The sequence below is a fragment of the Dioscorea cayenensis genome, chromosome 15, assembly GCF_009730915.1.
Source record: "Dioscorea cayenensis subsp. rotundata cultivar TDr96_F1 chromosome 15, TDr96_F1_v2_PseudoChromosome.rev07_lg8_w22 25.fasta, whole genome shotgun sequence".
NCBI lineage: Eukaryota > Viridiplantae > Streptophyta > Magnoliopsida > Dioscoreales > Dioscoreaceae > Dioscorea > Dioscorea cayenensis.
Window position 1 is genome coordinate 21,636,617 of NC_052485.1, and position 19,660 is coordinate 21,656,276.

Genomic DNA, 19,660 nt, shown 5'->3' on the forward strand with positions numbered 1-19,660 from the left:
TTACCGTACATAAAAAAGGTTGTTTTAAGAATCAATAATTGCTAACTAATGGTTTTATATAAAAAATATAAATTTTTTTTTATTGAGTCATTCATGCTTTATAAATAAACAAGGAGTAAATATATATGTACACACACATGTACTAAATGTGATGAAGGTATGAAGCTCAAAATACTAACTCATTTATTACGGAAGTAATATAAAAATTAAATATTCGGTATTTTGCTTATAAAGTAGTTCTCTTCATATTTTTAAAATAAGAAAGCATAATAAAAAAGTCAAATAAATTTGTATTTCAGTATCAACTTTTTTGTGCAATATTAAGTTTATAATTTTATTTTATATTTATGTATTTTATTGTCTACACTTATAGGAATTTGTAAATTAGAATTGATTATTCTTTCAATGTTAATTTTTTAGTACCTTATCAAATATTTCACTTGAAATTATAAATATAAAATAAGAAAATCAAAATACTAGTGATGAGAATCTAGAAAAAAGATTGACATCTCAAACAAAAAAAAAATGTATTTGTAAGAATGTGGACAATTCGATAATTTGAAATGAAAAGTTGAGTTCCGTAACACATGTGCCAGTGATGAGTTGTAATTTGAAAAAGAAAAAAACTCAAATATGTAAAAGTAATAAATATAAAATAGCTCCCTCCGTTCCTTTTTATCTGTCATAAACCCATGTTCATTTTTATCAATTCTCTTTTTGAAATTTAATATGAGAAGAAATGTGAAGATATAAATTAGGAGTAATTTTGGAATGATAACTAATTTTTTATTAAATTTTGTGAAATAACCAACTTTCTTAATATGTGAGATTCGGTTATTTACGACAGATAAAAAAGACCGGATGGAGTAATAAATATTAAATAATTTAATTACTAAAATAACTGAAGCCAATAAAAAAAAAATTTGAATAATATATTTTTTTAAAAAGACTAAAATGTAAATTAAAAATGCTTAAGGAGATAAAAGCATAAAAGCCAGACCCATTCAAAATAAATATATAAAAGAAAAAAACCCCTTCAAATAAAACAATATATAACCGTTGCTCCTTCTTTTGTCAAGATTCAAGAAACACCAAAAATATTCATATAAATTGTCAAAACTACCCTTCATTTTCAAACACTCAAACCCGCCATCAGCCTTTAATTTCAAATCCCGTTCAATCTCAGCCGTTCATTGTCTCAAACCCTCCATCCAAATTCAAAAACCCAAATGCCCTTCGCTTCTCACTCTTCACTTACTACTACTTCTTGAGCTTCTCTTTCTAACGTCTCAAAAATTCGATCTTTTTTCTCTCCTTCTTCGATCTCATCTTTAGAAATCGCTGCTCGAGAGCTCCGAGATCCAGGATTCTGCCTCTCAGGATCCTGTTCTTCAATTCCTCAGTCAGGTAATCCGTCTTTTCCTTTGAATTCTTGGGTTTTGAGGCGTGATCTCTGATTTTTTCTGGGTTTTTTTTGGTGAATTTTTGAAGTATGTTGAGGGATCTGAATATATTCCGGAGAAATTCCGGAAAGGGGTCGAAGGGTGAGGAGGAGAACATTCCGGTGGATTCAACGGATTTGGCTTCGGTTCAGCTAGATCCGGACATTTCTAGGGTTCCATTTCATGCTATTCAAGAAGCTGTGCAAAACCCTAATACTGGGATAGATCAAGAAGCGATCTTGAGGAGAAAGGTGGAGAGAACTCCTTCAAAGAACCATGGGAGGAGTAATGTGTATGATAGGTATCCGCCGTTTCGCACGCCGGAGAAACTGGCGGCAGCTAGGAGTAGGTTTGGGTGGGTTCCGAAAGGGGAGAATGGTGATGATTCTGGTCACCAGGTGCAGATGGGTCGTGGAGGTGGTTATGGGATTACTACTCCACGTGCTTATCGGACTGCTGGGAAGGCGTCATCGGTTCATTCTGATACTAGTTCTACTCAGAGCACGCCTACAAAGAGTGTTTCTAAGCCTGCGTACCCTGGCAGTGCTCGGCCTCCTCTCAGTGCTGGGCCTCGGTGCATGAACTTTTCAGCTGGATCAAAGGGGTTCCCAGTGCCATGTGCACCGCCAGTGATTTACAATGCAATTGAAGTGCCTCATTTCGAGCTTAAAGAAGATCCTGCTTTTTGGATGGAGCACAATGTACAGGTATAGTAAATAAAAGAAGGTTTTTTCTGCAGTTTCATTACATGATTTATTTGAATTCATGTGGTTTGATTCACATCGTCTTGTTTTGATTGTCAGTATTTCATTACTTTGTTATAAAGAAAAAGAGATCCCTTATGATACATAACAATGCTGCACCCTTAAAGCATGACAATTCCTTTAAACTCCATGGACCCTGAGGTTCTATGGAGTAGACTTTCCTTGAGTTTGATTCATTTTGATATCTGATTAGCTCATCAATAGGAAAAATTTTAGCAGCATACATTTACATATTTAAACCAGAGCAGCATTGTCATTCAAAACCAAGGGATACACTTTTTTGTGAAGGTATTGAATGGTTTTTAATGTGCTTTTCTATTTCCAAAGTCAGGGTCTTAAATTCAGGATCTGCAACAAAAAAAAAAAAAATGAAAAAAAGAGATGCTATTCTGCTTGAGATTACAATGGAAGAACATCCTCACTTCTTATGAAAGAATCACTGTGACAAATATTTAACTGGGTATTAAAAGGATTTTCCATTGCCATCTGGATAGCTATGAAGTAGTCCTTTTATTTTCAGAATTCTTTTCTTATTCTTTCACATAATTTTTTCTTTATGGAAGTTCTGAGTTTCTTGTGAATGCAAAAGATCTTTCAGAACTAAAAGAGATGATAGCCATGATGCAAGCATTTATTTTGCAAGGAAGATTGTTAGAGGCTTTGATCGTGATTAGTACCTTTTTTGGCCCAACATCCCCATTTACCTTTGAATTACCCTGGTGTTTTTTCTTATTTCAGTCTTTTAATAGCATTGTATGTATGGATAACTTTGTTTGATGCTGTATTGTACAAATAACAAGGAAACATGTTGCAATGTGGATGTCTTTCCTTTGACCTATATCTAACATTGTTTGTTGCTCTTCTGTATAAATAGCAATGAAACATGTTGCAATCTATATGTCCTTCTTTTTGCCTATGTCTCAGAAATGACTGCGACCTTCAAACATCAATGCACTGTTCCAAGCCAGGCTTTTAATCTTTTCCTTTTCTCCATCTTTGTGATACCCTCATTACAAGAGGAACAATGTAACACAAAATGAAGCAATGAGCATGGGTGACATCTGGCGCTAACAAGAAGTGACCCAACCTGCATGACTCATTGAAGCTTCTTATTCGACCCGCATTGTTCTGAACTTTTCTGTGAATGTCATGTACTTCTACCCAAACACATGGATGACAAATATCAACTTGCACAACAACCCACTATTGGGTTTCTGGTTTCCTTGATTTTACCTGTTTTGTCTTTATCATTCAAAACTAAATTGGTGAAATACGACTTCTAATTGGAAATCTAGCTGTTAAATAATGCTAGTATTTGTTTTCAAGGTACATTTTCACTGAGTTTTGAAACGTCATATTGAGTATTCTAAGTACATCCACTATGTCCATAGGTTGTCATTCGTGTTCGACCTCTGAATAGCACGGAGAAGAATTTGCAGGGTTATAATAGATGCGTGAGGCAGGATACTGCACAAAGTATTGTTTGGATCGGCCAGCCAGAAGCCAGGTTCACATTTGACCATGTTGCATGTGAGACTGTCAGTCAGGAAGTGCTTTTTCGTGTGGCTGGTTTGCCAATGATCGAGAATTGTATGTCTGGGTACAATAGTTGTGTGTTTGCTTATGGCCAGGTATTTCTTGTTTTAGTGTTACTGTATGTTTTGGCTCCATTCCTTGTTCATATTTCTCATATCTATTTGCTTGCATGTTTGTAAATTTAGACAGGAAGTGGTAAAACATACACAATGCTCGGGGAAATTGATGATTTGGAAATTAGGCCCAGTTCTGATCGCGGGATGACACCTCGTATCTTTGAATTCTTGTTTGCAAGAATCAAAGCGGTACAACATTATGCTCATTGTTGAAGTGCTTTTGCTTCAGGCAAATTTTTAGTTATTTGTTGTTGATCTAAAATCATTTGCACATGATGCAGGAGGAGGAGAGTAGGAGAGATGAGAAACTAAAGTACAACTGTAAATGTTCTTTTTTAGAAATTTACAATGAACAAATCACAGATCTTCTTGATCCCTTATCCACTAATTTGCTTGTAATTCAACCTACTCTGTCTTTTATTTGTTTGTAAGCCTACTTTGTTCTAACTGAAATTCAGATCCTTCCATAGTGTAAAATTTCCAATACTCTATAATGGAACTTGTGATGCCACATTCCGTGTGCAGCTGCGCGAAGATTTGCGGAAAGGTGTTTATGTTGAAAATCTTACTGAATTTGAAGTTGAGTCTGTCAGTGACATTCTTAAGCTCCTCATCCAGGTGATTGATAATTCTTCAAATTCTATTATATCTTCTCTGATGAACGAAGTTAAAAATTAAGCCCTAGCTGCTTTCAAAAATATTTTCCTCTACATATACTTTTGCAAACTTCATCAGGGAGCTGCAAATCGGAAAGTGGCTGCAACAAACATGAACCGGGAGAGCAGCCGCTCTCATAGTGTATTTACGTGTGTTATAGAGAGCCGATGGGAGAAAGATTCAACCACTAATCTACGGTTTGCAAGGCTAAATCTTGTGGATTTAGCTGGGTCTGAGAGGTAATTTTTTTTTTTTTTTTTAAAAATCTTGTTTAAAAGACTATGCTGAGCTATTATTTTGAGAGGCATTTCACTTAAACAGGCAAAAAGCGTCAGGAGCTGAAGGCGAGAGACTAAAGGAAGCTGCAAATATTAATAAATCCTTATCCACACTTGGGTATGTGATATTTGTATAAAGTGATCTTTTATGTCCGTCATTGGTTATATGCAATATATGTATGCCAAGCATTTTGTTGATTGTGTTATTGTCTTAACTTTTGCTGCATCTCAACCATTGAATTATTGTTTTTGCTTAATTTTGCAGGCATGTGATAATGATTCTAGCTGATGTAGCACACGGGAGACAGCGGCATGTTCCTTACAGGGATTCAAGACTAACATTTCTTTTACAAGTCGGTACATATTTTCCCTGGTCCTCTGGTTCTGGTTCTATTCCCTCGTTTAGTCCTTCATGATTTTTTTTAATCCATGACTTTATCAGGACTCACTTGGGGGAAATTCAAAGACAATGATCATTGCAAATGTTAGCCCTTCAATTTGGTATTTGGTCCCTCCTGCATTAATTTCATAAGTGTATCTTGTATAATTTTTTGGGATCAATGTTTAATCTTGTATTACTTCTCATTCCTTGCAGCTGTGCAAATGAAACGCTCAGTACACTCAAGTTTGCCCAGCGTGCAAGGCTCATTCAAAACAATGTAATTGGATAATGTTCCGAAGTGCTTTGTTCACCTGGTTTAGTTTGATTTCAAAATATGGCTGCCAAATGAATAGTTGACCTTTATGTTTTAACATATTCAGGCTGTTGTCAATGAAGATGCGTCAGGAGACATACTCTCCTTACAACATCAAATACGCTTGTTGAAGGTGGAATCATCTTTGATAGATTGTTTCCCATATATTCCCCTTTTTCTAACATAAAATGTACCCAACTTTGTTGTGTCAGGAGGAGCTTGCTGTCTACAAGCGTCAGACTGTGTCAAGATCCCTTTCATTTGGTACCATCACCTTTGATGATTCAGAGGGCAATGGATGTGTTACTCCTATGGAGAAAATGCATCCACAGAAGCAAGCAAGTGTTGATGGTTTATGTGATTGTGAATCTATGCCTAGCGTAAGAGTTTCCACTAAGCAGGTAGAACTTTATTGTCTTAGTTTTTGCTAAGATATTTCTGTTTTTGCCTTTAAGTTGTCTGTAAAGTTACTTGTCATCTGAAGTACTTGTATGTAGATAACTTGTTCAAATTTAATATTATCTTATTAATTAATGATTTAGTTGAGATCATTGGAAGCAACATTGACTGGTGCCCTGCGACGAGAGAAAATGGCAGATACCACTATCAAGCAGCTTGAAGCTGAAATTGAACAGTTGAATCGCCTGGTGAATCATCAAAACTTCCCTGTAGTTTGCCAGGTATATTATCTGGATAACTTACATAATATGTTACAGGTTCGTCAACGAGAAGAGGACACACGTTCTTCAAAAATGATGCTTAAGTTTCGGGAAGATAAAGTTCATAGAATGGAATCTCTAGTTGGGGGTTTATTGCCAATTGACTCATATTTAGTGCAAGAGAATAATGCTCTGTCTGAAGAGATAAAGCTACTTCAAACTAAGGTTGATAGGAACCCGGAAGTCACTCGTTTTGCTTTGGAAAACATCAGGCTCTTGGACCAACTCCGAAGGCAACTTCTTGGATCTTGTTCTTCATTTTACCAATTTATGTGGACTGTCATACATTGTTTTTATATTCTGTACAGGTTCCAGGAATTCTATGAAGAAGGGGAGAGGGGTCTTCTGCTTAATGAAGTATCTGAGTTGCGAAACCAGGTTTTTGCCAATGTTTGAGATAAACTAAATGATAATGATATTTTCCTTTTGGGCTCTGATATGTACATGTGATATTTATTTCAGCTTCTACAAATCCTTGATGGAAAGTGTGAACTGGATCCGTGTCCCAAGCACAGTAGTGGAACTCAAGTAGGTTTATTTTTCTCACACCTTGTGCATTTTGGTTGCTCTTTTACTAATTATTCAAACCGCATCACTTGTTCAGGAGGCTGCTCATTGTGAATTTTCTGATTCAGCCAGTGATAATCACTCCCTTAGTATGGAGGTGTGCTTCTGCAAATATTTCTTCAAGTGTTTGCTTTTTTTTTGGTTAAATACTGCTTTCAGCAAAGGCTCTTCATTTTTCTAAACTTACAACAAATTGAAAAGACTGTTTTTATTAATATATTTTCACCTCGCAGTTGGAGAAGACTTTCCATGAGTTGGATGTGTGCAAGAATGACCTAAAGTGTTGCTTGGAAATCAATTCAAAACTTACCAGGTAGTGCTTGATTTGCATTATATTCTTGGTTTCAAATCATATTAGCAGTACAAATAAATATGGTCTTGGTATGTTTTTCTTGAATTACACAATTTTATCATTTTCTTGATGCAGAGAGATAAATGATCTGCAAACTGAATTGAGTCAGCTGAAATCTTCAATTCATGATGAGAAAAACAATTCTGATTCTGATAGCGTGGTATGGCATATGCGTGGTTTCTTTGAAATCATATCTTTTAGTCTCTTTCCAATATTTTAAATTTAGTTTTTGACTAAACACTTATAGCATTGAGAATGATAACTAACTAGTGCACCCATAATATTCTTAGGAAATGTGCTTGGGCTCTCCAGAGGCAATTTTCCAAATTAAGCCAAAGAAGGAAGAATCTATACTTGAAGACCAAATGAAGCATGCTGAGGAGGTACTGAACTTGCAATTGGAATTGGATATATTGAAGGAAATCCTTAAAGAGGAAAAATCATCTCGGTTTGAGGTTGAGGAAAGGGTCATTCATGCAAACAATGAGCTTAAAATGGCCAATGATAGAGTTGTCCAGATTTGCAGGTACCATGATGACACGAACAATGAGCTTGAAAATGCCAGATCTATCATTGATGCACTTGAATCTCAACACATTATGGCAATAAATGATCTAGACAAACTAAGGGAGGAAAATTACCAATATGTAGATCGCCTTAATAAACAAGAGCAGGAGATATCTGTTTTGAGAAAGAAGGTTCTTTTAAACATTGAAGGGGAAGAAAAATCGTCCTTGACTCTGGCAGAGCAATGTAACCGTCCTTCGAGGAAATCTGAAAGTGAGAGTTCTCCCTTGCAGACAAAGCTAAAAAGAATGCAATGCTCCCTTGAAAAGGCAAGGATTTTGAACATTAAGTACCAAACTGACCAAGCGTCGCAGACTATCCATGAACGAGAAATGGATGAGATTTGTAGGCAGGTTGAGGCTGAGACGGCTGAGGTGATTGTGTGCATGCAGGAAGAGCTCATATCTCTTCAGCAGCAGGTTGATGACAGTATCAGGGATAAATTGCTTGCTGAACAAAGCCTGGTAGCACTTCAAAATGAGATGAAAAAGCTAAATGAAAGGTTAATTGATGTCACAAATGATAATCAGAAGCTATGTGAATTTGTCAAAGAGAAAGACGAAGATCTGAGGTCAATGATAGAAGATCGGGAAAGATTAGCTTTTGAGATTGCAGAAGTTCTTGGTGATGGAAATGCAGCACTCGAAGAAGCTGCTGACCAGGCTTGTTCAATCAGCTGTATTCTTCTCAATCGAAGTTGGGCTGGTGAGCAATTTGAGAGGATGATTAGAAGTATTTATGAAAAGGATGAGTTGATTTATGATCTGCAGAATCGATTGGAGGATGCACAGAATGTAATGTGTGATATGGAATGGAAATTGAGGTCTTTGAGAGGAGCAACACTGGCTATAACCGAGACACAACAGCAGGAAACTGTTGACAGAGAAAGGGAATTTCTTTGTTTGTCATCACAGTTATCTGAAAGAACTTCATGTGTATCTGAACTCGAAGACAAGATCAAACTTGGTGAAGACCGAATCAGGAAAGCTGAGCTTTGTGCTAAAGTTGCTTTCATGACTGTAAGCAGTTTATCTGAGAAAGTTAATAACCATGTTCTGGAGCTGGAACATGTACAATTCCTGCTTAATCAGACAAAGGAAATGCTCTCTCAAAAGGATTTGCTCCTACAGAGTCTAATGGTTTCACATGCTGATGCTGAGCAGCAAATTCAAGATCTCAAATATCAATTAGAGCAGTCTCAGATGGAAGCTGATGTTGTTAGACCAGTACTTGGATTCATTCAGGAGCCTGAGCAAAGGCAAGATTTTGAACTGCAGATGAAAAATGAGGAAGAGTTTGTTCTATCTAATATTGCAAAAGATCTTAGGAAGGCACGAATAAAACTGAATGAGTTCAAGACAAGAGCAAATCCGGCACACTCTAATGAATATGTTGAGCAGGCGAAAGATGCTGCACAAGTATATTGTCCTGGAAATTTTACTGTGGAAAATGATAGCAATGACGCAGAGGACAGGGTAAGCTAATGCTCTTGTTATTTGCCAAACAAGCTGAACTATGTGAACCTCTCTGATGTATCTTTCTGTAAGTTCTTTCCAGATATTGTTTGAGATGATGCCCATTTGTATTCTGTAAGCATATTCCATCCCTGTAAACTGATTGCTTTTATTCACTTGGTGTGAACTGTGTCTTGCAGGGTGAGCTCCGATCAATTGATTTTGGTCTAGAGCAGCACATCATTAAAAGTGTACCTGACAGTGAGATGCGTCCATTGTTGAAGGATTCAAATGTTAGCTTAAGTGGTTGCTTGATGGAAAGCATCCATGATAGAGAAGTTACCATAGTCCTACTGAGGAAGGAAATAGAGTCTGCTCTTGATAGCCTGGAGGGAGTGCAAGCACAAATGGTTAAACTTCTCTATGAGAAGGAGGAGAGCAAGAAAACTGAGATGCAGAACCGTGAAAGGGTTGAACATCTTGTAGCTGAATTACTTGAACTAAAATCACAGATTGATTATAAGGAGCAAGAATGTGAAGGCAGGCTGCTGGTGTTGGAGAAGAAGTTGCAAATTGTAGAGACAAATGCTATAGCAGCTAATGATTCTTGGAACAAATTCAAGGAGGTATAAAGCTATTGTATTTTCTAGAGGTAGTGATTTTCTTGTGATTCTTTTGGTTGATGAACTGTGAATATTCTATCATTCAAGTTCTAGTAATAATGTTCATACACATCTTAAAATCATTCTGACTTTTTCATCAGTGGAGATGTCTTTACATATGCTTGATTTATCTGAATAGGTTTACATTTTTAGTTTTCTTTCTTAAATTTCTCGGAAATAAACCAGACCAGTAAACCCATCCACATATTTCTTGGGAATTACTGAAGTGATAATTTAAAATTTTTATTTTATCAGCCTTTGCATTGCTTTATATTCATTTTAGACATGTTTTAGCAATTCTATTTTTCCAATTATTAATAGGCTAAATGTTGATATGATTTTGGGTTTTGGCATATTATGGAACATTGACCATGCCGAGTCTGATTTGAAATTGTCAGTCACGCTTGCCCAAATGCTCCGCATTACAGAAGCACTGATGTTGGCATTTGTTGTTTGACATTGTTTTTAATGGTTTTCTACTTACGAGTCTTAGAGATTTGCTTTTTATGACATCCGTCACCACTATCAAGGCTATTTTTGTGTACTACCGATTAAGTTTCTTCCTTTTGCCTTACAAATCTCACCCTCGCTTTCTTCATGTAATTGATCCACATGCATCAACTGTGCTTAAGTAAAAGTATGAGCCTTACAAATCATGCCATTGCTTTCTTCATATAATTTATCTGTGCATCTACTATGCTTAAGTGAAGTATTAATCACTATAAATTATTTATCTCCAGGTATTTGAGAGCGAGGTTTGTGATGCAAAGGCTGTTGCAACTCAAAAAACAATTGAGGCTTCCCACCTTCTATCTAGGATAGAGGAGGCTCAAGAAACCATGAAAGATGCAGATGACATGGTAAATGCATTGTTGGAAGCAAATGTCACTGCAAAGCGTGACATAGAAAGGCTTCAACAGATTGAAGCCACATTGAAGTATGAGAAGAGTTGTCTCATGGATGAAGTTCAGGTTCTGCAGTCTTCTCTTGATACAAAAAATCATGAATATCAGTGTATGGAGACTGCATTTGAGAAGAGTCTCATGGAATCAAGAAGTTTTGTGCTTGTTCTGGAGGACACATTAAGGCATCTGCAGGCTTCTGTTGCAGAGAACTTCAAATGTATAACCTGTAACATTGACTGGATGAAATTACAACTTCACCATTATGTAGAGCTAGCTCAAAAGTGGCTAGAAGACATTTGTTTGGAGATCATCGGAAAAGATTGTGCTGTTTCGGTGCTACATCTTTGTCATATGGGAATCTTGTTGGAGAGGTTAACTGGGCTGAATGCTGAGAATTGTTTCCTTTCTCGTGGATTGTGTGAATCAAATTCAGTAATTGCTGATCTCCGAGAACATAATGTTAGGGCAAAGAAAGAACTTGAAATATGTAGCATCCTCAAGGGAAAGTTGCTGGTTGACATCAACAATAGTTTTAATCGAATCACAAATAAAGAAGCTGAAACAATGGAGTTCAGAGCCAGACTAAACACTTTTGAGAAGAAGATTCTAAATCTACAGTATCAAGAAGAGTCCATGTTGGCTCGCTCAAATTCTATGGGAGGTGAACTGGCTATGTTAACGAAAGAGTTGGATTTGAACAATAGAAGTGCTTTAGCAGCAGTATCTCTTAATGAGAAAGTTCTGAGAGAAAATGAAGATATCCATAGACAGCTGGAGGAGAAGTCCAGATTGCTCAATGATGTCAATGCTACTCATGATAAGCTCTGGAACTCGGTCTGTGAAGATTTAGATCTTCTTGTTAACAACTGCCATCCTTCATCACAAATCACGTCATGTAATTCGATAGCCAGTGCTATGAAGTCAGTGAAAGAAGCTGAACTTAATAATGTCATTTGCTCCCAGACAGAGTCTTTGGCCATCAAGATATTTGCAAAAGATTTTGAGCTTCTTGTGTTGGAATCAGAGCTTGAACAGAGAACTTTCGAATGCCAGCGTATGACTTCACAAATAGATCATCTAGAAAACCACATTTTTTTTTCTGAAAGAGTTATTGAGAAAGCAATGGAGGAAATGATTATTCATAAGATCGATGGTGAACTGAAAGGTAGTGAGATAAAATCTTTGCTTTTGGAAAATGAAGTACTTAATGTTAGTTTGACTCAGTTGAAGGAAGAAAATTCCCGAAAAAGCTATGATTTAGAGAAGGCGAAGGCAGAGCTCACATCTTCTACTTCTAAGGTGATTGTAACAGAGCAGGAAAATCATTCTTTAAAAGATACAGTTTCTTCCTTGTTAGCTTGCATGACCAGTCTACAAGCTGATATTGACATGAAAAATGAAAAGTTAGAGTATCTCGAGTGTTCTTATTCTGACCTTCTAAAGGAGCTTGATTTGAAAAGCCAGGCCATTATCATTCAGACAGAGAGGACAAATGCTTTGAAATCAGAGTATAATTCTTTAGAAAATGAAGTAGTTTCTTTAAAGAGAAAGGAAGATGACGCTTTCTCACTGCTTAACATCAACCTAAAGCATTGTTTTGATTCAGTTCAATCAATGGCTATACTCATAGAGAAAATGTTTCACATCCCATATGCCCGTTTTGTTCTTATGACAGAAACAATTTATCACAAGGTTTGTGAGCAAAAAGAGTTGGCAACGGAGTTTGTCGACAAGATGCATTTCTTGGAGTTGGCTGCTAGCGAATTACTATCTAAAAACCAGTCTCTGAACTATGAGTTGATACGAAAAGATGAAGCATCAAAAGGTCTACTATATGATCTGAGCTTACTCCAGGAGTCAGCATCTATTGCAATGGACCAGAAGGATGAACTTGATGAGTTGACTGCCAGAGTAGAATGTTTAGAAGATGAACTTGAAAGAAAGTCATGTGAGCTTAAGGAGGCTTTAGAGGATAAATCCTTGCTTGAAGCAGATTTGTTAAAAACAAACGAGAAGTTATCTGATCTTGAGTTGGTGCTTGCAGACAAAAATAATTCATCCAACTTGGTTTTGGTTGAAAACCAAAAGCTGAAAGAAGATATGGAAGACATCTTAGAAGCAAATGTTATGGTTGAGGAAGAGTTGCATGAGAAAATTATTGTCTCAAAAAGATTAGAAGAGGAGCTAGTTGAAATGGGGAAATTGCTTGGGCAAAGGAATAATTTTATTGAAGATTTGCAGAGTGAAATGACCAAACTTGCAGATGAAAGGGAGGACCTGGCTTTGAAGGTACTTGTCTTGAAGGAGCAGTTGGAAATGGCTCACGCTTTGGCTGAAGAAAATGAAGCTATTGCTACCGAAGCTCGTCAGGTGCCTCCCGTCTTTATTCACATATAGATTAATTTCTTGACATCCATGGTAGGATATAAATAGTATACATATGTATCACATCTGTTGGTAGCTTTCTTGGGGTAACTAACCAATGTACGTGCTATTTCTTAAATTTTAGTCACTAACTGACCTCTAGATGCTACTTTCCGCTTGCAGTCCCTTTTTACTGGAACTATGTGATTGATAATTGATTTATTTTGATTTCCTCTAAATGTTTGTGACAAGTTGTCATTTACAGTTAGCTGAGGGACGAAAGGCCTATGCAGAAGAAAAAGAAGAGGAGGTTAGGCTACTGGAGAGGTCTGTAGAGGAGCTTGAATTCACTGTGAATACTATGGAAAGCAAGGTTAGCCTTGCCATATCAACCGAATCTCTTGGATATCTTGGAACTTCTATAAATTGATTCTTTCATTTCCATTAATGATCAGATTGTCTTTTCAGGTGGAGATTGTCAAAGAGGAGGCTGAAAGGCAACGCCTACAAAGAGAAGAAATGGAAGTGGAACTTCAAGTGTTGAGACATCAGCTTTTGACAGTACCTAGCTCTGCTCACATCCATAATATGTTAGAAGATCGAGATACTGAATTTTCCAGGTTTAAAACTTATGAAGATAATAGCTACTGCATCTTCCCTTGTTAACCATTTGAGCCAGCATCTGACATACCTAGCGTGATATATTTGATTTCATACAGGCAACTGAAAGCGAAGGCCACTGAGCTACAAGAAGCCCAGAGGAGTATAAAAGATCTCCATGAACAAGTGGCTGATAAGGATATGGAGGTAAATTCTTACTGAGCTTCTCAGCCATTAATGACTGTTTTTCAATGTTCTCTCATTCTGGTAAACTTTTGTATTTGTGGGGCATATGATGCTCAAATTACTATCTATGCGACTCTTGTCTTGTTTGGATATATATTAAATTTGTGCATGACATGACCTGGATATGAAGCAAAGAGAACATTTTTAAAATGATCTTTTATGCAGAAATCTCTGACTTGAGTTAGGCATTTCAAATATAAGTATGGCTTTTGGGTGGCATATATAACCTAGTAAATCCTTTTTTTTGGCAGATAAGCCAGTGTAAAGCCCATATCTCCGAGCTAAATTTGCATGCTGAAGCACAAGCAAGAGAATACAAACAAAAGGTAAATCTCCCTATGTCCATTCAATTAGGAGAGCAATCATTTTAGCACTTCCTAGAAATGTTGCATTCTGAAATGTTTTTAACAGTTTAAGCAATTGGAGGCCATGGCACAAGAAGTCAGGGCTGACACTACATCTTCAAATGCTACAAGTGTAACATCAACGAAATCAGAAAAAACTGCTGCTAAGTCCAGAGGGTCTGGTTCCCCATTTAAATGCATCGGGTTGGGACTAGGACAACAAATCAACTCGGAGAAAGATGAAGAACTATCAGCAGCAAGACGTCAGATAGAAGAACTTGAAGGACTTGTCACTTGCAAACAGAAAGAGGTTCTTGCACTACCCCTTATTTCATAGTCCTTATCTTTCTGGTTATTTGTCCAAGAGATGAATCGTTGAATTTCTGGTGACCCCATCACTTTCCCTTCAGTTATTCATGTTGAACGCTCGTCTGGCTGCGGCAGAGAGCATGACTCATGATGTGATTCGAGATTTGCTTGGAGTGAAGTTGGATATGGCAAATTATGCAGTAAGACTGTACTTTCATTTGTTGTTTGAAATGTTAAATTTAGAAGTAGTGCATTCATATTGGCAAAGCAAAGTGCTGTTGCTTAGGACATTTACATTTCTAATGCCAGTCATTGCTAGACAACCCACAAATACAGAGGATGAAGGAACCAGAGCAATGTGATTATCAAGAGCCCCAGCATAAGGTTCGGTTAATGAAATTGAAAAACATAGATGAAAGGTTGTTTCCTGTTTCATTCATTTTAGATTTGATGTATGTTGTCTAGGACAAGGAGGTGCTCAATCTGAAAAGGCAACTTAATCAATTCATCCAAGAGCGCCAAAGGTAGTGCACACTATGACTATGATTTTTTTTTTTTTTTAGTGGTACACTAAATGTGCTAGCGCTGTTGACAATTGTGTTTTAGCTGGCTGGATGAGATTAACGAAAGGCAAGCAGAACTTGCTTCTTTACGAAATACACTGGAGAAGCTGCGACAAAGAGAGAGGATGTTAACAACTGAAAATGAAATGTTGAAGGTTCAAATTTTGGTTTTCATTGTGGACTCTGCTTTTTCAGTGCTTTTTCCACTAATTTTACCAGCTTCCACATGGTTGCAGGTGGATAATTCAAAGCACAAGAAGATGATTGTGGAACTTGAACATGAAATAGACAAACTATCTAAGCAGCAGAATCTTCAGCAACGTATTCATCACCATGCTAAAACAAAGGCAGGATGCTCAGAAAACTACTAGCTCATTGTTCTGTTTTCATTGTCCCTTCTTTAATACTTCTCTGCTTGTCAAACAGGAAGAAAACAGTTTGCTGAGGATTCAAAATGATGAGCTAGATGCCAGGTTGCAGCAATCTGAGGCATTGCTTTTACGTGTAAAAGAAGAGCTTGCTCGTTATCGAGCTGCTGGTGGGAAGAAACCATCTGTTGACTTTGATGAAGAGGAGCAGCTCAAGAGGAGATTAGAAGTGTGTGCTCTCTTGCTACTATGACTTTCATGTTCTGATATGGAGATTAATACTTTCTGTTTTTCCTTTTTATCATGCAGGACAGTGAACAGGAAAGACTCCATTTGGGTCAAAAGCTATTGGGTTTATGTACTAGTATTTTGGAGGTATATTTTCAGTACTTGTTTTGCTTGAAATAATTCATACCTGCTGATGATGATTGCTTAATGTTTAACTGGAATGGTGTTGCAGGTTGCTGGGTTCACACAACAAGTGTCCTCTCCAAGCCTGTTAACAGCGCAAGAGGCACTTGATCAGCTCAAGAACCGCATTAATTCATTGGAAATTCAAATAGAAGATCTCAAATTAAAGGTAATGAATTGTTATATTTCTTTCACATAACCATAGCTAAAACCAAAAACATATATAGCCCACAACATATACTACGGTGATATGGTTCACTTCTGAGAGAAATCTTTTCCTTTTGCCAATATGGTTCTTCTTGTTGCTAAAACTAATCTAGGACCTTTTCATGTCTGTCAATCATCTGATTCTTCTTAATTGGCTTCCATGTGTTACCAAATACCAAAAAAGCGAAAAAAAAGATGTTCGACTTAAATGTAAATTGCTTTTTTAATCTACCTACCTACATAGTACTGAACAGACCCTTGAATTGAAAGTATTAGAGCAATTAATCGTTGTACATCAGTTAATTTATAAAATATTAATTTTGAGTGTATAAGTTTGTGTTTCTAAGCCATTTAGGTTGAATCAGGTTTAGATAATACGCTAGGTTTGCATCTAGCAGAAAGAAAATTTCTAATTCTCTGCTGTATGAAGGGTACTTCTGTTAGTAGCCAAAACATAAACTAAATTCAAAGTTCATTATATATTTCAACTCATGTAATTAAAGTAAAAAAAAAGCGAAAAAAAGGGGTTCGATTTACATGTAAATTGCTTTTTTAATACACCTACTTACATAGTACTGAACAGGACCCTTGAATTGAAAGTATTAAAGTAATTAATAGTCCTACATTGTTTAATTTATAAAATATGAATCAGGTTTAGATGATAATGCTAGGTTTGCATCTAACAGAAAGAAAATCTAATTTTCTTTGCTGTATGAAGTGTACTTCTGTTAGTTAGCCGAAACATAAACGGAATTCAAAGTTTGTTATATATTTCAACTCATGTAATTAAATAATGTATCCCTTGTTTATGATGAATTCATTATGTTTTCAGATGCTAATTGTTACTGGCCTTGTTCTCTATTGCAGTGCAAGATATATTGTGAAAAGATTAGATTGGGTGAACTAAAACAAGAATGCTTGCCACCTGATTTGAGAGTATCACCAATGAACATGTTCCAATCTCCAGAACCTCAAAATAAATGTACTTTAGAGAATGAAGATTGATTAATCTTCAGTTTTAGTTTTTATCAATGAGCTAAATGAGTTTTGGAGGCTTAATGCTTTATCCCTCCCATGATCAAGAGGATGTAAGGTGTATAGTTTGTTTGGCCAATTAATTGCAATATATTTGTTAATTCTTTTTTAATATATAATTTTCTTGTAAATTAAGTCTTACACTGCAATTAACTATGTTGGGTTTAAGGTGTATAGTTCGGTTTTCCACAATAAATCATTGTTATTTTCATATTTGTATATAGCATAGTAAAAACAATGATAAAGGAAACATATTGGGTCCCTAAAAAAATTTATATAATAAACTACGTAATAAAATTTTTAAAAAAAGTACTTAAGAAAAGTTAGGGCACTAGGCAAAATCAGACCTCTCTATGACAAGTGAGCATTAGCCACATCACTCTCTGCACTGCACTCGACAAATTTATATTTAATGTGACTAACCGTTTGAGCCAAGTAGCTTTAATATCTACTAAAATAATTTGAACACATCAGATACGTATAACTAAAAAATATTAGACCGAATTGAATGATGTGTTATTTCACCTAGTAATATGCTAATCATTCTTCGGATTTATCTTTTTAATTAAAATTTGCAAGATAAAAGATCATATACTAATTTTTTAGTTTTAAAAATAAATTTTAAAATAAAATAATTCCCTAGCAATGAAAAAGTCGAAAGTATGAATGCAAGATTCAATAACTGAGGTATTAATTATTTTTAAATATTCATAAATGCAATCCTCATTGAATTTACATATTCATTGTGTTAGTCATAAATGTATCAGACATCTTTTATATTTGTTTTTTATCTTATCTTTTCAAAATTATTTCTAATTTATATATTTACATTTCTCTCTCATATTAAATTTGAAAAAAAAATTGAATAAAATGTTAGTGTAATTAAAATAAATAAATATTTTTTTATATTTAAGAATGATAGATAAAAAAAAAATATGTTTATGACATAAAAAAACGGAGGGAGTATATGTAAACAACAATACCTTATTCTCAATTTCATATAACATGCATTTCAACCTCTCCTTTTTCTCCTCCAAAGTTATCTTTTCTAAAATTAATGATATGTTTAAAAATATATTTTAAAATAAAATAATTCCATAGTGTTAAAAAAGCCAAATATGCATGCCAGATTCAATAAATATGGTATTAATTACATTTTAATATTCATAAATGCAATCCTCATGTAATTCTCATATTCATTGTATTGGTCATAAATGTATAAGTTTACAACTGTTGAGGAGCCCGGGGTATACAACACACAGCCGACAAAACCTGGCAATCAATACTATTCACCCTCTTTGGATCAAACGACAAACAAATACACAATTCTCATTCAAAAACCAATGTACATCTTTGTTCAGGAAAAATCCTTGTGGGAAAACTCCTCACTACAAAGAGAAACCACAAGGACTTAGAGTGTTCAATTGGTATGTGAAGTGCTACAGTGTTCTCCTTCTCCCTTAAGCTACAACCTAGCTTAATCCGGCTAATCAATGCATACAAACATACAATAAGCCTCTCTTGAGCAAATAAGAACACACAACAAGATGATAAACAACTTGTCCTAGCAACCTTCCCACCTTCTTGCAACCCCTAGCTTAGGTTTACAAGAATGAAGAAGAAGAGTACAAATATACCTTCACTTCTTCTTCTTTGAGCTCACAAAAGCTCGGATCAAAAGCTCTAGGATGTCTTCAAAGCTTCCCCTTTGATGGATGTTGAAGCCCTAGCCCGTAGCCCTCTTTCCCTTTCTTTTTCTCTCAAAAAACCTCAAAGAATGCTCTGTTCATTGAAGAGAGAATGAAGAGTTAAGTAACTCATTCGAGATGCTACAGTAACCCGTACGGTCTCCATGCTACAGTACCAGCAATTCTCAGAGATTTACAGCCATTCTCAGAAATTCTCTCACGGCTGCTACAGTACCATTGCTACAGTACCAGCAAAAAACAAAAATTCTAGTGAAGCTCACAGTCTCCATGCGGCTTACAGCCATTCCCTGCATCCATGTTGCTACAGTAATTTCTGCACAAACTCAATATTGAGTTATACATCCATCTTAGAGCTTCAAACAGGGCTGGACACCTCACAACAACATCTTCTATATAAAGAGCAATATATATGATCAATTTCTCCATAACATACAATCCATCCTCTCTCATTTCCTCCTCTAAAAATCTTTGGGTTTTTATATATCTTCTCTAGCTAGCATCAATGATACATCTAAAAATATATTTTTTGTTCACAAGTTTTTGTAGGCAATCTTCTGAAAGTGATGAGTTACATGGTACTAGTTAATGGAAATTCTCTGCAACAATTTATTTGCTACAACATCACAATCTTCTGCCTTATTTTTCAAATTGTTTATTATTTTTGTTTTTTCTTTTGAAGTCAATATAGAAAAGCACGCGCATCTTACAAACAATAATAAGTATTTGGTTTAAATATAATGGTTAGGAAATTGAAGGGTTTCACCTTTAGCTTCTTCATCTCATTTTGATA

General features: G+C 35.8%; 1 protein-coding gene across 1 annotated transcript; it reads left to right on the forward strand.

Annotated features, from left to right (window-relative positions):
• Positions 1-1,299: 1,299 nt before the first annotated feature.
• LOC120277133 (kinesin-like protein KIN-12F) lies at positions 1,300-17,318 on the forward strand. Its single transcript, XM_039283891.1, has 37 exons — positions 1,300-1,407; positions 1,492-2,149; positions 3,598-3,837; positions 3,928-4,047; positions 4,140-4,253; positions 4,384-4,476; positions 4,594-4,754; positions 4,837-4,911; positions 5,059-5,146; positions 5,236-5,294; positions 5,389-5,452; positions 5,556-5,621; positions 5,701-5,889; positions 6,031-6,135; positions 6,205-6,440; positions 6,516-6,585; positions 6,670-6,735; positions 6,812-6,871; positions 7,008-7,087; positions 7,202-7,286; positions 7,417-9,168; positions 9,348-9,773; positions 10,550-13,084; positions 13,344-13,451; positions 13,547-13,698; positions 13,798-13,885; positions 14,176-14,250; positions 14,336-14,578; positions 14,679-14,777; positions 14,887-14,961; positions 15,043-15,101; positions 15,184-15,295; positions 15,377-15,487; positions 15,567-15,737; positions 15,818-15,883; positions 15,969-16,088; positions 16,994-17,318. The coding sequence occupies exons 2-37, from the start codon at positions 1,493-1,495 to the stop codon at positions 17,129-17,131; spliced, it is 8,958 nt and encodes a 2,985-aa protein (XP_039139825.1). The 5' UTR covers positions 1,300-1,407; position 1,492; the 3' UTR covers positions 17,132-17,318.
• The last annotated feature ends 2,342 nt before the right edge of the window (positions 17,319-19,660 follow it).